The following is a 24,746-nucleotide window of genomic DNA, read 5'->3' on the forward strand; positions in this document are numbered from 1 at the left end:
TCTGTACTGCAATTCTTCCCCTACTTAAATTTCTGGAAAAAAACTCACACGCCCCACTAAAAATTAACTTTAAACATTCAAGTAATAAGCATTTCAGAAAAACACACTAGGAATATAATGCAAATATCCATTATTTAACACCAAGGAGAGTCCATGCAATAATGTCTACCATTTCAAGAACATTTTTGTTAAAGTTACATGGCATGCAGGGAAGCTGCTTTTCCAAAGATAAATATACATTACGCTGGAGCCTCATTGGAACACCCAATCCCTAGGCCCTGAGTGCTGTACTGCCTTTTAATGCAGACTCTACAACAACTGATCTTATACTGAATTTACTCTCTAGTTAATTGTGTTAGTGAGGTTCCAGTACAATTTTCTAAAGAAAGCAATTTGAATCAATAACCACACCAATGCTACTCAGAATGTCTGCTAGTAAGTAAATAAAATACACAATCCCAATATAAAAGAAATTCTCCTCCTTCCTGGTTCCCTCACTCCATTTAGAGACAGTAAACATAGGAAGATAACCTCAAGAACAACAAAGTCATCTATGCCATCAATAATATCCCTCTAACTTATTTCCTCATTTCATTCAGTGTTTTGTTAAAACAGGGCAGACACTAGAAATTTGATATTGCTTTTTAAAGATATAATAAACTGTGTGGAATATGCAGTGATGAAAACTGAATATAGCTACTGAAACCATACTTAATTAAATACACGTTTTCTCTAAACAGAACTTCCCCAATAAAGCCACAATATTTTTGGCCTTGGCTCCCTTAGAATCCATCCCAACAAGTGAATGCACTCCGGCCACACTCTTGCTAATAATTTTTTCCTGAGCAACCCCTCCCCACCCCCAAAAAGTTTTACTTAACTTTTATCTGTGGAATTCTCTGCCAGCCTCGGCCTGGAAACCTGGGTGGACCCTGAGGACAGGTGTCAGATCTGGCCTTTGGGAAATGGCCCAAACTGACAATTATTGGCAGCATAAAGCTGTGACCTTTAATAAACTTCAATTTGAGATTTTATGCAATTAGTAATTCCCTCCCTACTCCTTTTTTGAAGGAGGGAGAGAAAGCATGCCAAAAGGATGAGTTTCAAAATAGAAAAATCACCACTTTAATTATGAAACCCTCCCAACTCAACAAAGAACTGTTAAAAGTAGCCAAATGGAAAATGTCAGGGTTTTGTGGGCACATGCACAACTATTAAACATGAGAATCAGAACTTCAAGATGGGGGAGGGAAGGGGAGAATAAAAAGCAGGAGCAGAAAAAGAGGAGTAGAACTGGGCCCAGCCAAAGACCCATTTTCTCTGAGGGGCCCCTCTTGGTACTAACTCCTCTGTGTGGGGCACCCAGGCTGGAGAAAAGCAGAGGGTTACACAGAACATTTAGCAGACTAAACATTGGATTAAACACACTACTGCAAGTTTCAACAAATGTTCATGGCATACGTAAAAAACACATTTACAACAAGAAAGAAGAGAGGCACCTGGAGACATCTGACACTGGGCATGCTCTGCAGGCAACTCAGTGCGCACATGCTCTCTACCAGGTTGGCGCAGCCTAGCCACAAAGACCTTGGCACAGAACACTGCAGGATGACAAAAAGGAAGGAAGAGAAGAAGCAGTTAGAGGCCGCAACAAATCACTCCTTCACACAGGCAACTTGAATGTTAGTTGGGCAGAGGATGTACCCTTGGCAGTTTGGAGGTCAGGGATGGTGGTCCTAGACAACTTCTGAAACCCTGGGAGAGGGCCCACTTACTGTCCTAAAGAAAGGAGGTTTCTGCTGCCAATCACTAATTCCTCAGGACACAGCAAACAGAATCAAGAGGGAGAGAGAAAATGTTTAAGTGAAAACCCACTAAAGGGAACTATGAAAGTCTGAGTGTACAAGATTAGTGGTAAGATTGTGACTATAACTTCATAAAAATAACGGTTTCTAGTCTGTGTCATATAATTATAACTGCCATTGTTACATCACATACTATGTGCCAGGGACTTTAATGTGTTTTCTAATTCCCACACCAGAGCAAAGAAACGGAGGCTCAAAAGTTAAATCATTTGCACAAGGACACACAGCAAAGGAAGGGACAGCCAGAATTTTGAACCTTCATTTGTCTGCTATTAAACCCACATTAATTCTACAAGACTATGATGCTTCTATTATAAAAACTCTGATCATCTGAATTTTTACCATGTAGATACAGTTTTGTACTTCCCTAAATAAAATCACAGGACACCTAGAGACATAAGGCAAAAGGAATAAGAAAGATGAGTGATAGATTGATAGATATAGGCAATAAAAGAGCTAATTAAAAACATATCTGATTTTTCAGTGACATCCACATCTCTGCCTTTCCAAAGAAAAAACTTTGGAATATGATGGTTTTAATTTTAGACTTTGTTTACAAAGTTCATTTGACACAAGTAAGAACTTAAAGACTGTTTCATTTACCCATTCCTACTCTCTTTTAAAAGCTTGCTGGTTTTAAGGGAATTAAGAAAAAAGGAAAATATAAAAATTAACATATACATTGTGGCTAGTATTTTTAAGCCACCAGATTATTTATGGTATTCAATAAGTACTTTTTTCTGCAGACCTAAGGTCAATTAATCTACTATGGCAAAAACAACAACCTGGGGGGGGAGGGGAACCTTGCCTTAAAACTGAAGGTGGGTGTGTGGATTCAACCAAAATACTCCAGAAGTTCAGACTCAACATCATAAACTTGTTTAACCTAGCTATAATTAGGATGGTCAGACATCCTCATTTTCCTTGGACAGTCCAGGTTTATACTTGTTGTCCCAGCATAACTTTCATTCTCAAAAGCGTTCTGGTTTGGGAGACAAATTCTGTGGTCATCCCAATTATAAACAAAGACAACTAGGCTTAGAATCAAATAGATGTGGGTGCCTATCTAGCATCTGCCACTTACTAGTTACATCTCACCTATAATTTAACTCGATATTGAGATCGATTATTTTATTTTACTTTATTTTATTTTATTTTAAAGTAGGCTCCTCCAAGCATAGAACCCAACTCAGAGCTTGAACTCATAACCCGGAGATCAAGACCTGAGCTGAGATCAAGAGATCAGACACTTAACCAACTGAGCCACCCCGGCGCCCTGAGTATTAAGATTATTTAGAAAAGGCATTTAAAGAATACAAAACCAGAGGGATCAAATGGAATAAAAAATTGAGCAGCTTTGGTAACAACCATACAGTTCCAACATGTGCCTTTATTGAAAAGTTTACCATAGCCAATATAGAAACCTATCACTAATCCTTCAGGCAAACATATTTTGTTACTCCAACACTTTCAGGGTGCCACAAAAGATGCTAAAGGTTTGTATAATAATATAATGAAAACAGCTGCCATTTTATCAAGCTCTTGTTAAACGCTAAACAGTTGACATAGTAAGCCCTCACAAAAAACTTTTTTCCACAAAAACTCTTTTAAGAGAGTTATTATTCCATTTTACAGAAGAGGAATCCCAGGATCAGTAAAGGAGTGCTTGATTTGTTGAAATAGCAACTTGTTCAAGGTGCAAGAAAACAAGGACTTACTGATAATAAAATTAGGACTAAAAATTAATCCTGCCTGACTCTAAGAAACTTTGTTTTCTCTCCACTAACAAACTCTATCCAGAGATATCTAGTAAATGCTTGTTAAAAGAATACTTACATCAGTATGCATCAGAAGCAGATGGGCAGAGAAAAGGCCCAGACATATTAATTTGTATACATTGCTTACATCGATTATTTTAAATTAAATTCCAACACCCCCATAGTTCAATTTTAGGTTTCCGTATTGGAATCTTTATAATTATCCAAATCACAGAATCACTCAGATCTGAGAACAGAGTTTAAGGATTACACTTGGATTCAACAACTGATATCAAATTAACAAAGCTCACTTGCAAACCAATTTTTCATTTATTCCATAAAAAAAAGTTCCCTCTGCAAGACTTAATATGTATTTAATTAAAATAGTAAAACTATGAAGGCATATCAATACTATACCCTGATTAGATTCTGCTAATGCCTTGGGATCCAAAACTTTAAAAAAATAAAAAGGCACATTTTCACATTTAATAAAACAAAGAATCATACAGAACTGGAAGACAATTTAGTCTGTACTTCCACCTCTGATTTTAGAAGAAACTAAAGCCAAAAGAAGAAAAATAATCATCTTCCCAAGGTTTCCTAACCATCTAATGACTTAATACTTACAAACACATGAAAAACAATATAAAGAAAATTTTCTGAGAATTTCAAAATATTAACCATTTATTACTAATGCTTTTAAAAGCTTGATATTGAAATTGTATATTCAGGAAAAGATAAGAACCCTTTCAAGATCTAATTTCCAAGAATGTATCTTTATAATATCTATGAAAGACATCGTGGGGTACAGAGAGTAATGCTAGTATTTATTAAAGGTATTAGAACTTCTTTACATTCACACTCAATTACCTTGAAGCTAAGAAACCAACCACTGTGCTGAAAAATAGTCTTTACAGAAAATGCCACTCTAGGAAATACACCCATCCTTTCATAAGGATGTACCTGGTAGTCTAAACAAGGCTTCTTTTAAGTGTAACGGACCAAGAAGACATTGATCTAATTTGAAAATAACAGATAAAAATAAAATTTTCACACTTATCAACCTAAGCGCATTAAAATGCAGCTAGGACCACAGCAGTAACTGATTCTTAAAGCTTCTAATTTTAAATTTGGGAACCTGGTTGGAAACCCATGTTGACTTGTGGAATAACTATTATCTATCATTCTTTAACAGAATACTGTAAAGATTTCTTCATATTAGCTCTACTCACAATGTAGACAGACTCCAAGCCATCGTGTCTATCCCCCCCCCCTTTTTTTTTAAAGATAACTGGTCTCTCTTTAAACCTGAGGAACACTATTTCATCATTAAAATATGTCTCAAGAACTACCCTAACACTGTGGGTATTTACCAACTTTAACAAATGCTTATTGACCTACTTATTAAGCCAACAACAATACAAACTAAGCCTCTTTCCTCTTGAGACTTCAGCCTCGAGCTCAAGAGAAACCCACGGGGGTCACAATGGGGACACTTAAGGGAGGCCTCTCAGGGGTAGAAAACCCAGTGGTAGAAATGTCTGCTCTGATTTCACATGTAGCTACTTGTAATGACTAGTGTTCTAACTAGAATTATTTATTATTTATTATTTTCTTAAGAATAAGAAATTATTCACACAGGGTTCTAATATTAACAGCAAATACTCAGATTGATTATACTTGCAGGTTCTATAGCCAAAGAAAATACCATTAGTCAAAGATACTGATAGTGTTTATTAATTTTGTCATACCCACTATGTAATCAAAAACCAAAATCAGGGCCACCATGCTGAGAAACACCATAAATCAGTAAAGACAAGAAGAATAATAGCTTTTGGCATTTTTCAAAAGCAAAAAGTTATTAAAAGAGGTAGGAGAGAAATGTCCTAGGCTCTCTTCCTATTGCCATAGGAACCACAAATCAAAAGGAAAAAAGTGGTTGCAGGCACCTTGTCTTCTAATTGGCTGGCTTGAAGGAGAACTCACAAAAGCTAACTTTGGTCTGTTTCTAGATGGGATTATTTTGAATATCCTGCCCTGATTCCTTCTCAAAGAGGCAATTCTTTAAAAGCTACCCAAAGAGGTATTTTATGTCAATCGTCTCTCTAATGTCACTCTGATTGAGAGATAAGCCTTATTTTCTATATATTAATAAATATAAACTTAGGGGTTTCCTATAAATCCCCTACAATTTTGTTCTTTAAACCACCTCCCACAGAATCATTACTAGCGTCATCTAACTCCTATCATCATGCTTGAGATAAGTGAGTGGCTTAAATACTATTCCATTCAACAAACAATATATCTGAACTTACATCAGCAGACAGAAAAGCAATTAAGACATTCTCTCTTGTCCAAGAGTCCATAGGAGAGAATTTTGAGAATGTGCAGTGTAACACACACACACACACACACACACGCACGCACGCACACGCACACACACACAGCCTTAACTCACCCAAAGGAGGAGGATGCCTGAACTAAGCCATAAAGGATGAGTAGGAGGCAGCCAGGGTAAAAAGAGAAAGAAAGACATTCCAGGCAGAATAAATAGCATAAGCAAAGCCAAAGAGCTAAGAAATGGCACATCCTACTCAAGGATCTGCAATTAATTTAGCATTACTAAAGTATTTCAGTATGAGATGGGGAAAGCTGAGAGGCCAAATCACAGAGATCTTTCATAAACCATTCTGTCAAACTTGGGACTTCATCCTGTAGGACAACAGTTCTTATACTGTGTGCTATATATGCAGTTCACCAGTAAACAACCAATCCTTCCCAAGTGTGCAGTCCAATTTACCATCAACACGCCCAAGAGCTTTTTTCAGCAACTCAGCATACATACTATTTCAACCATATCTGTCAAAGGGATAGAAGCCAGTCATGCAACACATTGGCAAGCGTAGGAGTGAGGTTCTTAGACTAAAAGTCAGGGACAAAGCAAAATACCAAGCCAAAGCCAAGCCAACTCCAAGCCAACTCAAGCCAGCCTCAAAGAAAGATCCCTGGCAGCTAGAGAGAAGTCTGTTGAAGAGAAGATAGAAACAGAAGTCTCTTGGAGAATCTAACAAGACAGCTTCTCATTTTTACTTTTCAATCAATACAAATTTCTTTCAGCCAGGTTACAAAAAGTAGATACAAGGGCCAGCACTTACCTTTGGAAGTACATGTCTAAAGTCAATTTTCATGCCCAGTCTAGGTTCTTTTTGTTTGTTTTCAATAAAACTTCCACCATGCCCTACTGGTAAGATAGGATATAAAACAAACAGTGACATGATAATGAAATGGAGGCTACCAAATAACAGAAGAAGTGAAATAAAAGTGAAATAAAAGGTCCATGTTATGGTTACCATTTGGCCATAACACTCTCCACTGGGAATCTCTATCCAGGAGTGGGGATTTGGTCCATATCACAGGATATGTAAACTCCACGAGATTATGTAACTCCAGCTCTCTAAACCTGGATGTGCAAGCTACAGAGTATCTATCCATTCTTTTAGCTGGAGGCTGTCCTCACCTCAAAGCAAATAAAGCAAATACTAAAATTCGTCCAAATCAAGAACTATACCTATTGTGTCTGAATTATCAGACTGTTGCTTTTTCAAGCAGCAGCAGTAGTTGTAATGAAAATAGGGCTATAGAAAGCTTTTAAAAGCATCTCCCAAAGATTCAGAAACCTAGGCTTCTGCTGTCAAAATGTTTGATAGCAACCTCTAAGAGCAAACTCCCACCAAAAATTGTATTGCTTTTAAAACCAAGAACCCTAGTACAGTAATCAGGTTGTAGAATAAAAGTTAATTCACAATTTAAAGGCATTCTTCAAAGCCTTTTAAAGAACAGAATACTAGCCCAATGCCTCCAAGTGTGAAAGACTTCCCTGAAAGACAGGAAAAATGATTCTATCTTCAAGTGTTAGAGCTTTAAACATAACCAAATAGTAGTGAAGTCAGGACTCAAAGCCAGAGCCCAAACTTTCTTTAAACCCCATAATAATTTAAAAAACAAATCTTTTGGGATCCCTGGGTGGCGCAGCGGTTTAGTGCCTGCCTTTGGCCCAGGGCGCGATCCTGGAGACCGGGATCGAATCCCACGTCGGGCTCCCTGCATGGAGCCTGCTTCTCCCTCTGCCTGTGTCTCTGCCTCTCTCTCTCTCTGTCTCTCTCTCTCTCTCTCTCTCTGTGACTATCATGAATAAATAAATAAAATCTTTTAAAAAAATAAAAATAAAGATAAATAAAATAAAAATAAAAAACAAACCTTTCAATGTCCAGGCAATCATCTCATCTTGAATGATTATGATACCAGAACCTGAGGCTAACAAAAAAGATCTTGCATTTAACTTTGGTAGACAGATGAAGGTGATTTTTCTTTCTGAATTTGTTGTATCCATTCATATATTCTGGGTATTCTCCAATGAACATCTAGTAGTTACGATAAAGCTTAATACTACATCACATAATTTTAAGTTATGCTTTATCTTAATTATATAAGTAATTATGTAAGTTGTTATACGGTATAAATACTAACTTGACAACTTATATAAAAAAATTTCTTTTCCCAAGAATTAGTTGAGTTCATTTTAAACTGTAGTTTAAAATATGTCAAAATGCTGGAATGCTAGAAAAAGATTTTACCTAGTAACCCCCCAAAATAGCAGGAAACCTCAAAGTGGTAACACCTTAGTCCTGAGTAATGCCAAAGGGAATAAATTATCCTTGTCCACTTCACATCTACTACCCAGGATTCAAAAATGTCAACAGGTTTTTCAGAGCTCTCACAGAAGCTGGAAAGGAGGATTAGATATATGGGGGGTGGCAGGAGCAAAATCTCTATTCTAAGCAGCATGACAGGGAACAGGATGTAACAAAATAATCTATTTCCGGCAGAGCCACATGGGTCCTCAAGTTGTACTAGGCCCAGCCTGAGATTCAGCTGCCAAAAAGGAACAGATTCCCTCAGCAAGCTCCAGGTCAGATCAGTCTGAACCCAATCCCAATAGGTTTTACCAAGATCCACAAATCCTGAGACTGGAGAGAATTAAACAGTTAAATTAAGTACATCTGAGCCTTTGTCAATTAGCATCAGTGGTCCAAAGAGGATGGTTATTCAGAACTAGGGAGACCACTAAACTTACAAGCTTAATCTCATTTTCAATGAAAATGATAAATGTAAATGAAAATTTACAAAAACAGGTAAACTGGGAGGGGATGTACATTCATATTTTCAGTGTGCCTATTGTGTGCCACACACTGTACAACTATCATGATCTCATTAACTCTCACACTACCTCTGGCCAGACTGGTACCTTAGCTTTAAAGAGGAAGAAACTAAGGACCAGACTCAGCAAATAACCTGCCAGAGGTCAAAAGCAGCAGATTTGCAATTCTATCTTACTCTAAAATCCCTACTCTCTTCTCTAAATCATACTGCCTCTCACTTCCTTTGCTTGACTTTAAACTCCCTAGAGCAGCAATTTCTTCTCATCTATTTATAAATTTTATCTACCTGTCACCCATCTATACTGCTGACAGGAGTGTAATAGGTACAACCTCTCCTGTTCAACTCATCAATATATATTTAATACCTGAAAAACATACACATCACTAACTTAGCAATTTCAAGCGCAGGAAATTATACTAAGGAAAAAATAAAGACATGTCCAAAAACACAGCTAAGAAGATGTTAATCACTCCATTGTCCTAACAGCAAAGGGAAAAAAGCCCAACAACAGAGATTGGTCATACAAATTACAGATCATCCAGAAGACAGAATATTATGTATACACCAAATAAAAATCATGTTGTAGGAGTGTATTTATTGACCCAGAAGGAAGTTTACAACATGTGGAAAGTTATCATACACTGAAAAAGTTCAAGAAACATTAAGTGAATAAAGGCTACAAATCAGGACTTTTATTATCCCATTTTTATTTAATAAAACATAAAACATATAATATCAGAATTAAATACATGTGATGTTTATGTATTTTATTTATTTTTATCTACCTTAGATTTTCAGATGCAGCTGACAGACAATAGGCAACACAGTACTCCGGTTTCTCAACCCTCTCTCCTCCACGCCACCTCAAAGCAGAGAAACTGGCACTTCCACACTGTTCCTTAAAGATCTGGTCATAGCAACTTGTCCCCCTATTCTAGTCTATTCCCTTTCAATGAAGGTGGAAAACAGGGTTAAGCTAGGTATCAGAATCTGGTTGCACGGTGTGGTGACAGACACTAACCTAAATTAATTTCAATGCCTAAGGTTTCTAGATAGTTAACTAAGGGTACCTAGCCAAAAAACTCTTAGGTACTGATGTTCTGTCTTACAAGGCGGCCACTTCCAAATATCTGACAATCCATACTCCATACTGCAGGACACCTGAGAGGACTTCCAGGTGAGAGAACGAAAAACTCACCTTGTGTTTTAGACATCATCTAATCTCATTATCTATACCAGAGCACCAGGCCCCACTCTGAGTTAATCCAACTTCCTGTTTTTTTTTACCATTCCAGACACACGTGCTGGCTCAACCCCTTCCTAGACCTTCTACCAACTCTCAGAAGCCAAAAAACTTTAATCAGAGAACTTCTGAACATGTCTGCACAAGATCTGACTGACCTATGATATACTGAATCAAAAGCCTTACCCTACTTTCATGTGAAAGAGTGCAAAGTTTACCATGATTTTAAGAGAACGTTGGTAGACAGAGTGAAAACTTTTTTTCTCTGTTATAATGGATATTCTCATTTTTTCTAGGAAGAGATATCACTTTCAGGAAGATGACTTGACATATCTACTCTCAATGGGTCTGACTCAATTACAGTCAGACCGCATCATAATCTTATTTTAACTTTTCATTTTAAACTGATTATTAAAAAAAAATAAATAAATAAACTGATTATTCATTCAAAAAGGCTTACTGAGGCATGCCAGTACACTAAATGCCTCCATAGACAACATAAGAATTCTCAAGACCAAATATTGGTGGTATTAAAATTATTTCTGGAAATAAAGCTATACTATTTCCCAGTTCACTAAAGAAGACAGTTAAATTCCTAAAGAAATATAAAATATTTTTTTAAATGCAGTTTCACTGCTTTCAAGAGTAGTAAAATTTAAACTAATGATATTTTAAGAACATCAAAATACCAAAAATAAAATAACTTCCAGACTTTCAAAGCTTCCACCATCTATTATGCTTCCTGTTTCATTATTACCTCTGAAGAAGCAACTATAGAAAGAAAGTTGGTCCTACAAAGAAATCTTCTGAATTCAAACTGTACACCATTTAAACAAGCTCTCTAATATTTTCTAAACACTGCTCATCTCTAAAATATGTGTATACTTATTTTCAGAGACCTAAGCAGCCCCTATGCCAAAGAAGCACACATTCCAGGCTGGCAGTCTTAAATCTTTAAAATTTTATACATACATAAACACATTCAACTGTGTGTTGACTTACTTAGAAAAACAACAGCAATCAAAATTTTGCTTCTTTAGCTAGGAATAGCATGAAAAGTGAGTTGTAAAAGCTAGCATATAAAGGGATTCATTTTTATCATCCCTTAATTAAATCTATAGCAAACTTTACACTTGCTCTACTTTCTCATATAGTCCATTGTCCTCATATCCCAGGCTGACCTTGGTTTCAAACAAGAATGAAGTTGTGTGCCTCACAATCCACTGGGCTCTTCGAACAAATGAATCTGTCTTTCAGCCAGGGGCTAAGGCTGCCTTAGTAAGGGATTCCTGCTGCTTGCTGCACAGCAAGGATGTCTTTGATTCCCTTCACACTGTCTGTCTCCTGCAGGCAACTGGGTAAGGAAACTTCTCACTGCTGGAAGCCAGAGATTTCATTATGTTCTGGAGCTGAAAGGGACTCTACAGAGCATTCTGTCCATCTTCTTAAAATGCTTTTCTAGCCCAGGTCCTCTAAATCTCTCTCACATCATGCTTTTAGTGTATGTACATCCCACTTGAAAGCACCTAGCCTCGACAGCAGATAATTCCTGCTAAACAAATGCTACAATAAAGTCAACCTGCAAGTTTCAGACTCTTTTTGCAGGAGTACACCTGAACATGGGTAGACTGTAACACTCTGCAAGTCCTCACACAAAGGAAGTAACGAAGTCAAAATGGAAAGCCCAAATATAAATTTAAGAGATACTGGACTTCTTTGTCAAAAACACTGTTCAACTGCATTGTTTTAATAACTTTATGAATGACTCAGCTATAAGCCTTCAGCCAACATGTTCTACAAAGCACAGAACAGATGTCACCATCATAATAAATTTTTCATTAACTCTGAGAGAATACAGAATTGAGAGGAGGATCAGAAGACAAATCTCACAGGGATATTTCCTGCTGCATTTAAGAGGAAAAATAGACCACAGACCACATTTCTCTTATTTTTTTTTTAAAGCCACATTTCTTTTAATTGAGGAATTAACCTTCTAGAAAGAAACAATAGTAACAACTACCAAGATCGGAATATGAGTGAAAAAAAAAAAAAAGGCCAAAAGTGTTATATTTCTCTTACTTTGAAAATAATCATTCATAAACCAAAAACTGGTCTACAAGCCACAGAAAAATCTTAAAGCAATAAATCTTCTTTTAAAAATTGTACTTTAGGGATCCCTAGGTGGCTCAGTTTAGCACCTGCCTTCGGCCCAGGGCGTGACCCTGGAGTCCTGGGATCAAGTCCTGCGTCAGGCTTCTGCATGGGGCCTGCTTCTCCCTCTGCCTGTGTCTCTGCCTCTCTCCCTGTCTCTCTCATGAATAAATAAGTAAAATCTTTTTAAAAAACAAATAAAAATAAATAAAAATAAATAAAAATATAAATAAATAAATAAATAAATAAATAAATAAATAAGATTGTACTTTATTTCCAGGGGTACCTGGCTGGCTCAGTTGGTAGAGTATGCAACTCTTGATCTCAGGGCTTTGAGACCCACAGTGGGTGCAGAATTACTTAAAAATAAAATCTTTGTCGGGGTGGGGGGGGTGCACTGGATGGCTCAATCAGTTAAGATTCTGACTCTTGATTTCAGCTCAGGTCACAATCTCAGGATCCTGAGACTGAGCCCTGTGCTGGGCTCCACACTAAGAGTGCAACCTGCTTAGGATTCTCTCTGCCTCTCTCCCCATGCCCCCTAGCTTGCATACTCAAACTCTCTCTCAAAAAAAAAAAAAAAAAAAAAATCTCTCTAAAATAAACAAAACAAAATATTTAAATAAAATTAAAAATGAATGTAAAATTATATTCATTTCCAAGCAGACTGTCTTATTTTCATAATAATTTATGAATAAGAGTAATTTACAAGCAATTGATAAGGCAATTTACCAATTTACAATGTAATGTTTTTAAGTCCTCACAGTGTCCGTACATAGTAGGAACTAAATAAATATTTGTTAAGTTATCAAATAGTTAATATGGAAAGTCCAGAAAGTTCATATGTGGAGCAAAAACCTGATTCAGGGGCCAAAGAAGAATATGCTTTAATTTTAAGGGGTTGATAGTGGATACTTATTTTTTCGGCCATATCGCCTAATCACAGTGACTGATTCAGAAGTGGACACATGTTCTAAATTGAATCTCAGAACTTCTATGAAAGCTACAAGAAAAGATATCTCTTTTCCCACTGAGCTTGAACATGACAGAATGAAAGCAGGAGCTACCGATGCCCTCATGCTACCACAAGGGAGAGTTTGGAGTTGGTTACCAGGAGGTACTGCTTTTGAATCTGAGGAAGAAACCTGAATCCACACCTACCTCTAGATTTTTCAAATTACAAACTCCTTGTTTTGGCTTACATCAGTTTTCAGTTGGCTTCTCTGCCACTTTGACTGGAAAAATCGTAACAAACCTTATTTAGTTCAAATACAACAGGCAAAACTCAAAAAAGGTATTTGATATGGCCAAAGTTATAAAGACACAGTATTCTCCTGGTGAAATAGTCTTAAATTCTTATTTTCTTTCCTAAGAGATCACTTTTATTCTACTGATAAACAAAAGTATTCAAAACTAAATGTTCCAAGAATATCTCATTCATGCTATACCACAGATACTAGAGAAAGAAAAACCTACATAACAGGATAAATTAATCAAAACTCTAAGAAGCCTGTACAAAGAAGGCACCACAGAAAAAAAGAGTTCTGATTTTCCAATGAGCTCTGAAACCCAATACTGAGAAACCTGATCCCCATCTTTACAGGCACTTCATTCCAAATAAGCAATGAAAATGGCATTACCAAGTTCAAACACCAAATAAATAAAAAATCTTAGGGAAAGAAATATATTTATCATCTAAAAATACAAAATTCCTGCAAACCGCTACAGAAAAGGACACTATGACCCTCCTGTAACAACTAATCTTATTTTGTGTATTTTTACATAACTTTATTCTATCATCTTATTTTCCTACATTTATTTTTCCTTTCATCTTCATTTTCCCACTTATTTTACCTTCCTACAGTACAGGTGTCATTGTAATTACTCAATTTTTTTTTTCTGGAATAAAGTAAGATCTAAGTATATACTAACAGTAGCAAAAATCATTACATATCTGAATTGAGAAAAAGGAGAAAGCTGAAAATAAACTATAAGAATAATACCCTAAACTGATTCTCAATACCATAAAATGTGTCATCATTGTCCTTGGCAAAACTGATAATTACATGCAGGCATTCCTGAAAGCTAGGTTACTGCTTCACTACCTACCATCAATAAAAAACGCAGTTTTAACTCGGAAAAATGTACATGCATAGGAGTCCTACGTTTTTTCAAGAATCAGATGCTTGGAAAAAATCAAGAGGGATCCCTGGGTGGCGCAGCGGTTTGGCGCCTGCCTTTGGCCCAGGGCGCGATCCTGGAGACCCGGGACCGAATCCCACGTCGGGCTCCCAGTGCATGGAGCCTGCTTCTCCCTCTGCCTATGTCTCTGCCTCTCTCTCTCTCTCTCTCTCTCTCTCTCTCTGTGTGTGTGTGTGACTATCATAAATAAATAAAAATTAAAAAAAAAAAAAGGATCGAGAACATCACAAATGTAAGTAAGCACCATGTCACAGCAGAAAAAGCATGAGTTTTGTTCTGAATCCAGACAGAAATACACTGAATCTGAATCCAGCCAATCTCTGGATTTAATTACCAGTGTGCAAGAAATACCAAGAAGAGAATATGTAGACCTAATGGGAATGCCATCAGCAAAATCTCAAATTTGTAAAGTTACACAGAACAAATTCCTGTGCAGCTTCCTCAATAAATACATGGCGAGGAAAAAAAAAAAGATGGGAAGGCCATTTTTTTTTAAGATTTTTATTTATTTACTCATGAGAGACACAGAGAAAGAGGCACAGACATAGGAAGAGAGAGAAGCAGGCTCCCTGCAAGGAGCCCGACGCAGGACTCGATCCCAGGACTCCAGGATCACGCCCTGAGCCGAAGGCAGATGCACTTAACCGCTGAGCCACCCAGGCATCCCGGGAAGGCCATTTTTATAGATTAAAAAGATTTAAGAGACTATTCGCTATATGCAAGGTGTGAACCAAGTCTGGCTCCTGAATTGTAAAAACCAATTATTAAACAACATTTATGAGAAAAATAATACAAATTTAATAGAGGACAATACAATATACATGACCAGAACTCCTCAAAACTGTCATCATCATCAAAAACAAAATCTGAGAAACTAACACAGCCAAGAAGAGCCTAAGGGCACACGACAACCAAATGCAAGAAAGAATGATGGATAGAATCCTGGAGTGCAAAACGGACATGAGGTAAAAAAAAAAAACCAAGGCTATCTGCACAAACTAGGGACTATAGTTCATAAAAAACATCAATATTGGTTCATTTAATATTAACAAGTGTACTACACTGAAGTATAATGTTACAATGGAAAAAACTGCAGGGGAAGAACATATGAAATTCTGTACTGCCTACTCAGTTTTTCTGTAAATCTAAAGTTATTCTAAAAAATTAAGTTTATTAAAAGTTATTTATGAGACAGGCAAATATTAACACTGATTATTTGATAGCAAGCAATTACTGGTAATGGTTTAGGTATAATAATGGAATTGTGTGCTCTGTGTGTGTTTTTAATAATCTTCCGCTTTAAGTCCTCATCTTTTACAGACATAACTATTCATGGATAAATGGATAAAAAGTAGATTACAGGAATACTTCCCAAGGTCTGGTATTCAAGGTGATTTTTGGTGGTCCATAACGGTGTTAATGTTTAATAGCCATATGTCTAATTTTAATATATATTATAAAAAATATGTAACTAGCATATCAAACCCATGATTTAATAGATTTTAATTGCTTAGGGTAGGTTTTCCTTATGAAGAAATTTACTAAGGCTAAAAAAACAACACAGAGATGGAGTTAAGATCTCAGATTCAACACTATGTGACTATAAGCAAGTCAGCTATTTAGAGGGCTAGAGAGGAACAGCTGGCTACATTAGAGCAGGCACCCAATAAATATTAACCACTGTGTTATTGATCAAAGCCAACCTAAAATTCCAATGAAGAAGTCATACCAGTAGAAAAGACTGGAACTGAAGAGAATGCAGTAAGCCTGGAATGAAGGAGGGAAAAAAGCATGAGGGCTTACAAAGGCAGTCTGGGCAAGGGTAATCAAGTTTTTGGCCTTCTTTTTTTTTTTTTTTTTTTTAAGATTTATTTATGTATTCATTCAGAGAGAGCGAAGAGAGAGGCAGAGACACAGGCAGAGGGAGAAACAGGCTCCATGCAGAAAGCCTGATGTGGAACTTGATCCTGGGTCTCCAGGATCACACCCCGGGCTGCAGGCGGCGCTAAACCGCTGCGCCACCAGGGCTGCCCCTTTTTTGGCCTTCTCTTCTCTGCCTCCCCAACTACTGAGAATATGCGGCTGTCCACCTAGAGCCTAGAGGCCCTGCTGCTCCTGACCCTCCGGCTTTTTAGAGTCCAAGGTACCACATAACAATCTTCAAAGTAAGGTGATAGCTAGAGAGGTACAGCTTCTGAAATCAAGAGTCTTTCCTTTCTCTCCCCAGGTGGGGAGGAGAAAGAACACAAGGCTTTGTAGAGATAGACAAATGATAAATAGATATTGATAAAATCACTATGTGACCCTGAGCCAAATAAATAAATGAATAAATAAATAAATAAATAAATAAATAAATAAATAAATAAATAAAAATAAAAAATCCCTTCTCCAGTCTCCATTTCCTCACATGCTAACATGTGGAAAAATAATCCTACCTTTCTTTCAAATTTATAGAAGATTAAAAGGAATACTAAGATATAAATCTAGCATTTAACCAGGGTTAGTTCACTCCCTCATTACTTTGGCAGGAAGATAGAGGACTCTGGATGAATATAAGAAATTGAGATGAAATGCACAAAAATAGTCAAGAACAGCTCTTGGACTGCATTGGTTTTGAATCAAAATAAAGGAAGAGAAGCACTCTGGGGTCAGAAAGTTTAGGAAATGCTGGGAAAACAAATTATTAAAATGACAATTATCAAGTCAATTTCCAAGAGGAGGTTATATGAGGAATTTACCAAATTTACTTGACCTAAGGAAACAACACCCAGGAATAGTGATCCTTCCTATTAGTCACTAACACATGCATATACACAGACACACACATATACACACACACACAGAAAGGGGGGGAAGGAAAAAAAAGAAAAGAATTAGTTATAGCAGTTGACAACTCCTTCAGAATGACAGAAGTATTAAGAAGATAATCTGGACATATTAGAAGTCAGTAACAGGTTTAAAAACCTGTTTTAGGAAAAAAAAGTCTGGTTTAGAGGCAAAGAAGGGATTTCTTTTTGACCTCCTGAAAATAGGTTCTAATGGCGACAGTTTAAATTTCAGGATCAAGTCATTTAAAATAGATGATACTGAAACTGAAAACACCAGGCATTTAAGGAACAAATGTATTCATTTTAAAAGTAAACATGAACTTCTGATACAAGATGATAATTCTCATTTACTCTCCCTTGTTCAAGTGGGCAGCTATAGGGTATGTACTGTACTAGAGACTAGGAGTACGCTATGAGCTGAATATGACAGGACAGACATGATCCTTGTCCCCATGGAGATTACTTTCTAATAAAAGAGCTGTCTAGTAGGAGATTATGCAATACATTTATCCATTACAATTATGTTAACAGCAGTGAAGGAAAAGAAGAGAGTGCTGTAAGAATACAGCAAGGGAATCTAATCTGTAAGGGTACCTAGGGAACCCAGACAAAACCCCGAAGAACGGATATTTGAGCTCTGAAGGACAAGCAAGGGTTAATTAGGCAAGAAAGAAAGACAGGGTGAAGCCCTCCAGATAACAAATAACAGATTATAATGCTTGTTAGGTCCAGGCATCAGAGGGAAGGGGTGGGGGAATCACTATGACTAAGCACACAAAGCTAGACTGAAAAAGAACAGGCAGGGCTTCAGAGGGAAATAGAAGTGCTAAGGGTAGGATTTCTGATTGATGCAACTGCAATCATCAGAGGAACGTCAAAATAAAAGACAATCTACATTGGTACTGGAAACCATATATGACACATTTCAAAGAATTTCTAAAAAATACCAGAAAAGAAAAAACTGGAGTGGAAATAGGGTTCATTGAATGTAAACAAAGAAAAGCCCACCTAAAAACAGTAAATGAAAGAATTCCCAGCAGAACCTCACCTCCCAGCTCAAAGAAGGCAAGTAGGAGTGAGTGTCCCTGAAGCACAGTGAAGCCAAACATGACAGATCCCTAAGTGCTTCATAAAGAGGATGTGGAGCCAGGGTCTGGCCAAAGCTTGCCACAGACAGTACACTGAGTAAAGCAAATACTTCTGCAGCTGGCTTCTACCAAAAATGGCCGTTGTGATAACAAAAGACAACACTGTATCAGCCACAACAAACTCAGAAGTTCCTCACAGTGGTGACTTCCTTCCAGCACATTTCCCAAATGCACCTGGATTTAAATCAACAGAGTACAACTCCGGCTATTCCACACATTTCCCTTTCTTCATAAAAAAAAATAAATAAATAGCCACAAACATCATAATATATCCAATATCACTAGTAATTCCTGAAATAACTTAATGAATTCTCTAACTGAAGTGGTATTCTTTAATTATTAATATTCAAAAATGGCATAAACATGGAGAAAACAGCACTTTTATAGAGAGAATATGGTCTGTTGTGTCATGTTCATACAGGTAACAGAAAGTGGGTGAACTTTTAGCCATATAAAATACATAGGTTTCTAAAAACATATATATCCTTTGACCTATCAATTGCACCTCTAAGAAATTATCCCAAAATAATACTCAAAATGTGTTCAAAGATTAAACTACAAGAAAGAACCCAGCTTTAAGCTGCTACAAATTAGAAATAATTTTTTAAAAAGAAAATTTAAATGTCTAAAAAAGGAATAGTTTAACTCATTAGCCATGTCCACACTGATATATACCAGGCACCCCTCTAAAATATTATAAAGAAATATAAAACGGTTCAGAAAGATGCCACAAAAGCAGTTTGCAGGGATGCCTGGGTGGCTCAGTTGGCCATGTCTGACTCTTGATTTTGGTTCAGGTCATGATCTGAGTTGTGAGACTTAGTCCTGTGTCAGGCTCTCACTGAGCGTGGAACCTGCTTAAGAATCTCTCTTACCCTCTGCCCCACTTCCCAGGTCACACGTATGCTCTCTCTCAGAAAAAAACTTTTTAAATAGGGCAGCCCCGGTGGCCCAGCAGTTTAGCGCTGCCTTGGCCCAGGGCGTGGTCCTGGGGCCCCGGGATCGAGTCCCACATCAGGCTCCCTGCATGGAGCCGCCTTCTCCCTCTGCCTGTGTCTCTGCCTCTCTTTCTCTACGTCTCTCATGAATAAATAAAATAAAATCTTAAAAAAATATACGTATATGAAGGGAAAGACATCAAATACTAACAATTATCAGTGGAAGTTTTCATTCTTTTTGTTTCTTATTTTACATTATCTTTATTTTGAATTTTTCTATAATAAACATGTAAAAACATAAGCTTCTTATATTCATATGTTCTTCAACAATTTTTCAATCGTTTTTTAATATATGTGTAAATAACAGCACTGAGCTAATTGGAAAACTATAGGAGGGGGAATGAATCTTGATCCCTACCTCAACCATTAAAAAAAAAAAAAACAAGTATTTTAAGATGATAAAATCATAAAGTTGCGAGGAGACTATCTTTAAGACCTTAGAGTAGGCAAAATTTTCTTAAATGGGACACAAAAACCTGTAACAATAAAAGAAAAACTTGATAATTCAATGTTGTAAGCATTAAGACCTTCTGTCCATTAAAGACATTAAGACACTGAAAAATCAAGCCACAGGAGAATCAAGCTGCAACATCTGACAAAGAACTTGTTTCCTAACTACTATAAAGAATTTCCACAAATCAAAAGAATAAGATAACTCATTTTTTTTAAAGGTTCAAAAGATTTGAATGGACACTTCTCTATAGACAGTATCTAAAAGGTCAACAGGCATGTGAAAAAATGTTCAACATCATTAGTCATCAAGAAAACGTAAATTATAACCACAATGAAATACTACTTCACACATGTAAGAAAGGCTAAAATTGTCTGACAATGCCAAGTGCTGACATGGTTATAAAAGAAAGTGGAACTCTCATATATTGTGGGGAAAGTCATTAAGAATGTACAACCACTTTGGGAAAAGATCTGGCAGTTACTTGGAAAAACTAAACATGCATCTACACTCTATGCCAGCAATTCCATTCCTAGGTATACCCAAGAGAAAAGAAATGTCTAAACAAAAATCTGAACACAAATGTTCACACAAGTTTTATTCATAACAGTCCAACACTGGAAACAAGAAATGAAAAACGGATTCCAACAAGAATGAATCTCAGAAACATTCCCTGGGCAAAATAAGCTAAACACAGAGTGCTTGCATATATGCATATTATAACTTTCACCTATTATGAAATTCTAAAACACGCACAACTAACTTGTAGTTATAGAAAGTAGATTACCTGAGGCCAGGGACAGGGGTGGGGGAATTGAAAAAGGGAAGTGAAAAAATTTGGTGGCAGGGAGGATAGTAGAAATGTTTTACATCTTGATCATGGTAGTGGTTTTATGAGTGTACATAGCTCTCAAAACCCAAGCAGTATACTTAAAATGAATACATTTTACTGCATGTAAACTATACCTTAATAGTTTATAGTCACAAATACCACTACACACTCATTGGAATGGCTAAAATTAAAAGGACTAGCAAAACGAAGTGATGGCTGGAACTTCCCACATTAGAGGTGGTAGTGTACATCAGCACAAGCACTTGGAAAACAGTTTAGCAGTATCTACTGAGGCTGAACATATGCCTATCCTATGACCCAGCAATTCCACTCCTAGTTTTTTATAACTGCTAGAATCAAGTGCTTATGTCCACCTTTAAGTGTTATTCATAATAGCAGCCAAAGATTGGAAACAATCTAACTAACTCATCAACACTAAAATAAAGAACCATGGACTATATATGCAATGGAATAATGCACAGGGGGAAAGAAACCTGTTACAACAAAATGGATGAATTTCACAGAATAACAAATAGAAGGGTGGAAAAAAACACAAAAGAATATAAACTGTATGATTCCATTTATATAGAATCCAAAAGCCACCATGACTAACCTACGTGAAAAAGACCAGAATAAACCTTTGGAAGAGTTTCTAACTTGGTGAGGCACAGACATAAGGAAGCCCACAGGGTGCTCTGGAAGTGTTCTATATCTTGATTTGGGTAGTGGTTACACAATGTTCTGCATCCATATGTAAAAATTCATTCAGCTGTACACTTTGGATTTGTGTTCCACACTATTTGTAAGTTACAAAAAAAAAAAAAAAATTTGCCCTTTAAACCAATCTTTGTTCATCCTTTAAGCTGAAATTTATTACAAAGAATCCAGATAAGGTTTCTGTCAGTGTGAGTCACTCTCACTCCCAGTCTTGTCACTTACATGCTCTCCACGTCTATATCCCTCAGACTGCCTGAGCTGGTGGTGCTACTAAATATCCAGAGTAATGGCACTGGCAATGGAACTGGATCAAGTCATGCCCCAATCGGACAGGGAAGATATCCAAAATACTTTTAACAACACAGATGTAAAGTTTTAATATAAGTGTGATTTTAAGCGTAAGGCAGTCCCATGTCAACTTATTAACCTTTGGATTAACTACTTTCAGAGATTGTGGGAAAAATTAAATACAAGCAGTCAACTCTCTAAAAAGTATACAGCACTGCTAATATTTTGTCTAGAAATTTAGCTCCATAATTATATGGAAGATGATAAGAAAAGATCACAGTATATTCACTTCATACACAAGTTTCAGAAATAAAGCCAGGTCAGAGTCAGATTTTTTTGACAAAACATGCTATTGGCATATTACAAAACTGAACTTTACACAGTGACAATGCAAGAAACAATTACTACTGTCTTCCAAAATTAACCAATAGATCATGAAAACATGTGGTTAACTTCCAGAAACCAACTTTCTGCAAAGTTGGTTTTTAAAAATAAATGCAAAGCTTTTTTAAAAGCAGGACTTCAAGTTTTAGTAGTTTGATTTACATTTTTGTCAATACATACTCACACATACTCTTATCTATCAATACAATCTAACCACTCTACATTTTAAAATGTCTCATTTTCGGGAACCCTGGGTGGCGCAGCTGTTTGGCGCCTGCCTTTGGCTCAGGGCGTGATCCTGGAGACCCAGGATCGAATCCCACGTCGGGCTCCCGGTGCATGGAGCCTGCTTCTCCCTCTGCCTGTGTCTCTGCCTCTCTCTCTCTCTCTGTGACTATCATAAATAAATAAAAAAATTTAAAAAAAATTTTTTTAAATGTCTCATTTTCTCCTCTTTGCACTATCTGTTACCATGTTGTATTTCCCTGGAATAATCCAACAGTCTACAGATTGGTCTCCCTGCTCCAATACATCCACCAAACTGATTGCCAGAGTGATCTTTCTAAAGCACAGATCTTGCTCAAGCTTTCAGTCATCTCTCTTCTAAAATCACATCTACCACCCTCACACCGCTCCTTCAATCCTGCAGGATCACACAAGCTCAGAAGCTTTTAAGGGCTAAACAGATAAAGACTGATTTACAGGGGTTACAGGGACCAACCATGAAAGCACAAATTTGACTCTAAAAGGCAGCCACTCCTCAGTTCCAATTTTCAGACAAACCAGAAATTAGTGTTTTGATAAGAGATATCTCAATATTTTTTTTAGATTTTATTTGAGAAAGAGAGAGTAAGCCATCAGGGGAAGGGGCAGAGGGAGAGGGATAAGCAGACCCCACTTTCCCCATCCCACCCACACACACCCCAACCCTGCTGAGCGGCAAACCTGCCACAGGGCTGGATCCCAGAACCTTGGGATCATGACCCGAACCAAGGCAGACGCTTACCCAACTGAGCCACCCAGGTGTCTTAACCAACTGAGCCACCCAGACACAAGACTACATTTCAATTTTTTAAATCTGTGCAGACCAAATAAAATATATCTGTGAAGCTTGATCCACAGGCTACTAGTTCATTACTTATGACCTAAAGTATAAAATCCAAGATTTGGTTATAATCTATCTTTGCAAATTTATCTACCTCAATCCGACCACACAAGTTATACTCTAATATCCACAGAACTACCTAATTGTCCTGCCCGATAGTCACTATACACCACTGCCTGCCTGCCAGCCATCATTCACTCATTTACCTTTACTATGAAAGCCCTTCTCTCCCCCAAAACACCCACATTTATGACTAATTTCTGCTCAGGCCTCAAAGGGAGAGTAAAACATTGTATGTCTATCTCTCATGATCCCTACCAATTTTCTATACTATATATAGTTTTTTATGTAAAAGACTAAGCTTCTGGAAGCAGGGTACGTATCTGATTCTGTTCTTGTACTCCCCACATAACCAAAGAGTATCCATTTAAGTACATGCTTAATAATGAAGTTATTTACCTGCCTATTTACATAACAATTGGTATCTCAACTTGATCACCATTAGACACCAATATGGTCCCTTAGATTTTGAAAATCAAAAAAAAATTGTAAATAGAATGATAGAAAACCACAATTTTGTAACTCTTATTGTAATAACTGACTTCAGGATCAAGATTCTGAAACCACTGGATGAAATCTTATAATGGAACAGAATATTTACAAGGTGCCAAAATACTGTCACATAAATTCCTTTCTAATAGCAGAGGTTGAAACTGTACCTTTATAAAGGAGAGACCTGGCTATTGCCACCTTAGCCAAGGGATCCAATTTAGCATAGCTCATAATGGGATAACCTGTCATCATGCCTCCCAACATGACTCAATGCAAAGACACTTCACCAATGATGAAGCATTCTTGTCAAATGTTTGACCTGCTTGCAATCAAGCCTCTCACCTAACTTCCAGTTTACAGGAAGTACAGTAGCTAGAGAAACAAGTTAAATCACACCATGAGGAAAATAAACAAATGAAGATGTTGCACATCCTACAGGACAACTGAGCTGGACTCTCCAAAAATAATCAATGCCAGCAGAGGGAAAAGGGCAGAAGGAATGTTCCAAATGAAAAGAAATTAAAGAGATATAATAACCAAATACAAAGGGTGTATTCTGGGGCAGCCCGAGTGACTCAGCGGTTTAGTGCCATCTTCAGCCCACGGTGTGATTCTGAAAACCCAGGATCGAGTCCCACGTTGGGCTCCCTGCATGGAGCCTGCCTCTCCCTCTGCCTGTGTCTCTGCCTCTCTCTCTCTCTGTGTCTCTCATGAATAAATAAATAAAATCTTAAAAAAAAAAAAACCACAAAGGGTGTATTCTGTTTGAATCCTCGCATTCAAAACAAAAGGGGGGGGTGGCATGCTAGAAAAGATATTCTTGGGACAATTAGGAAAATCTATCTGAATATCTATTACATTATGGAACTACTTTCATTTTCTTAGAAAAATAGTATTGTGGTTTTATATATGCATGAAATATAAATGACTATAATATGTGGTTATATATGGATATATATCTATATGTACATGGTTCTGTGTATTTGTGTATGTGGTTTCAGGGAG

At 37.0% G+C, this 24,746-nt stretch overlaps 1 protein-coding gene across 11 annotated transcripts in view; it reads right to left on the reverse strand.

The window, feature by feature from the left end:
• Nucleotides 1-24,746, reverse strand: part of FBXW11 (F-box and WD repeat domain containing 11) — a 134,545-nt gene that overhangs the window by 94,787 nt on the left and 15,012 nt on the right. For 4 of the 11 annotated variants that reach the window (XM_041750564.1, XM_041750558.1, XM_041750559.1 and 1 more), the window contains one exon: nt 6,778-6,863. The exons of 3 other annotated variants lie outside the window; for them this stretch is intronic. In XM_041750564.1, the coding sequence (XP_041606498.1) occupies nt 6,778-6,810 (33 nt within the window). In that variant the 5' untranslated portion in view covers nt 6,811-6,863. Of the gene's footprint in view, nt 1-1,499; nt 1,602-6,777; nt 6,864-24,746 lie in introns of those variants that run through there. 4 more of the 11 variants (XM_041750556.1, XM_041750553.1, XM_041750554.1 and 1 more) reach the window with 2 other exon arrangements.

This window comes from Vulpes lagopus, chromosome 3 (assembly GCF_018345385.1).
Source record: "Vulpes lagopus strain Blue_001 chromosome 3, ASM1834538v1, whole genome shotgun sequence".
Taxonomy (NCBI): Eukaryota; Metazoa; Chordata; class Mammalia; order Carnivora; family Canidae; genus Vulpes; species Vulpes lagopus.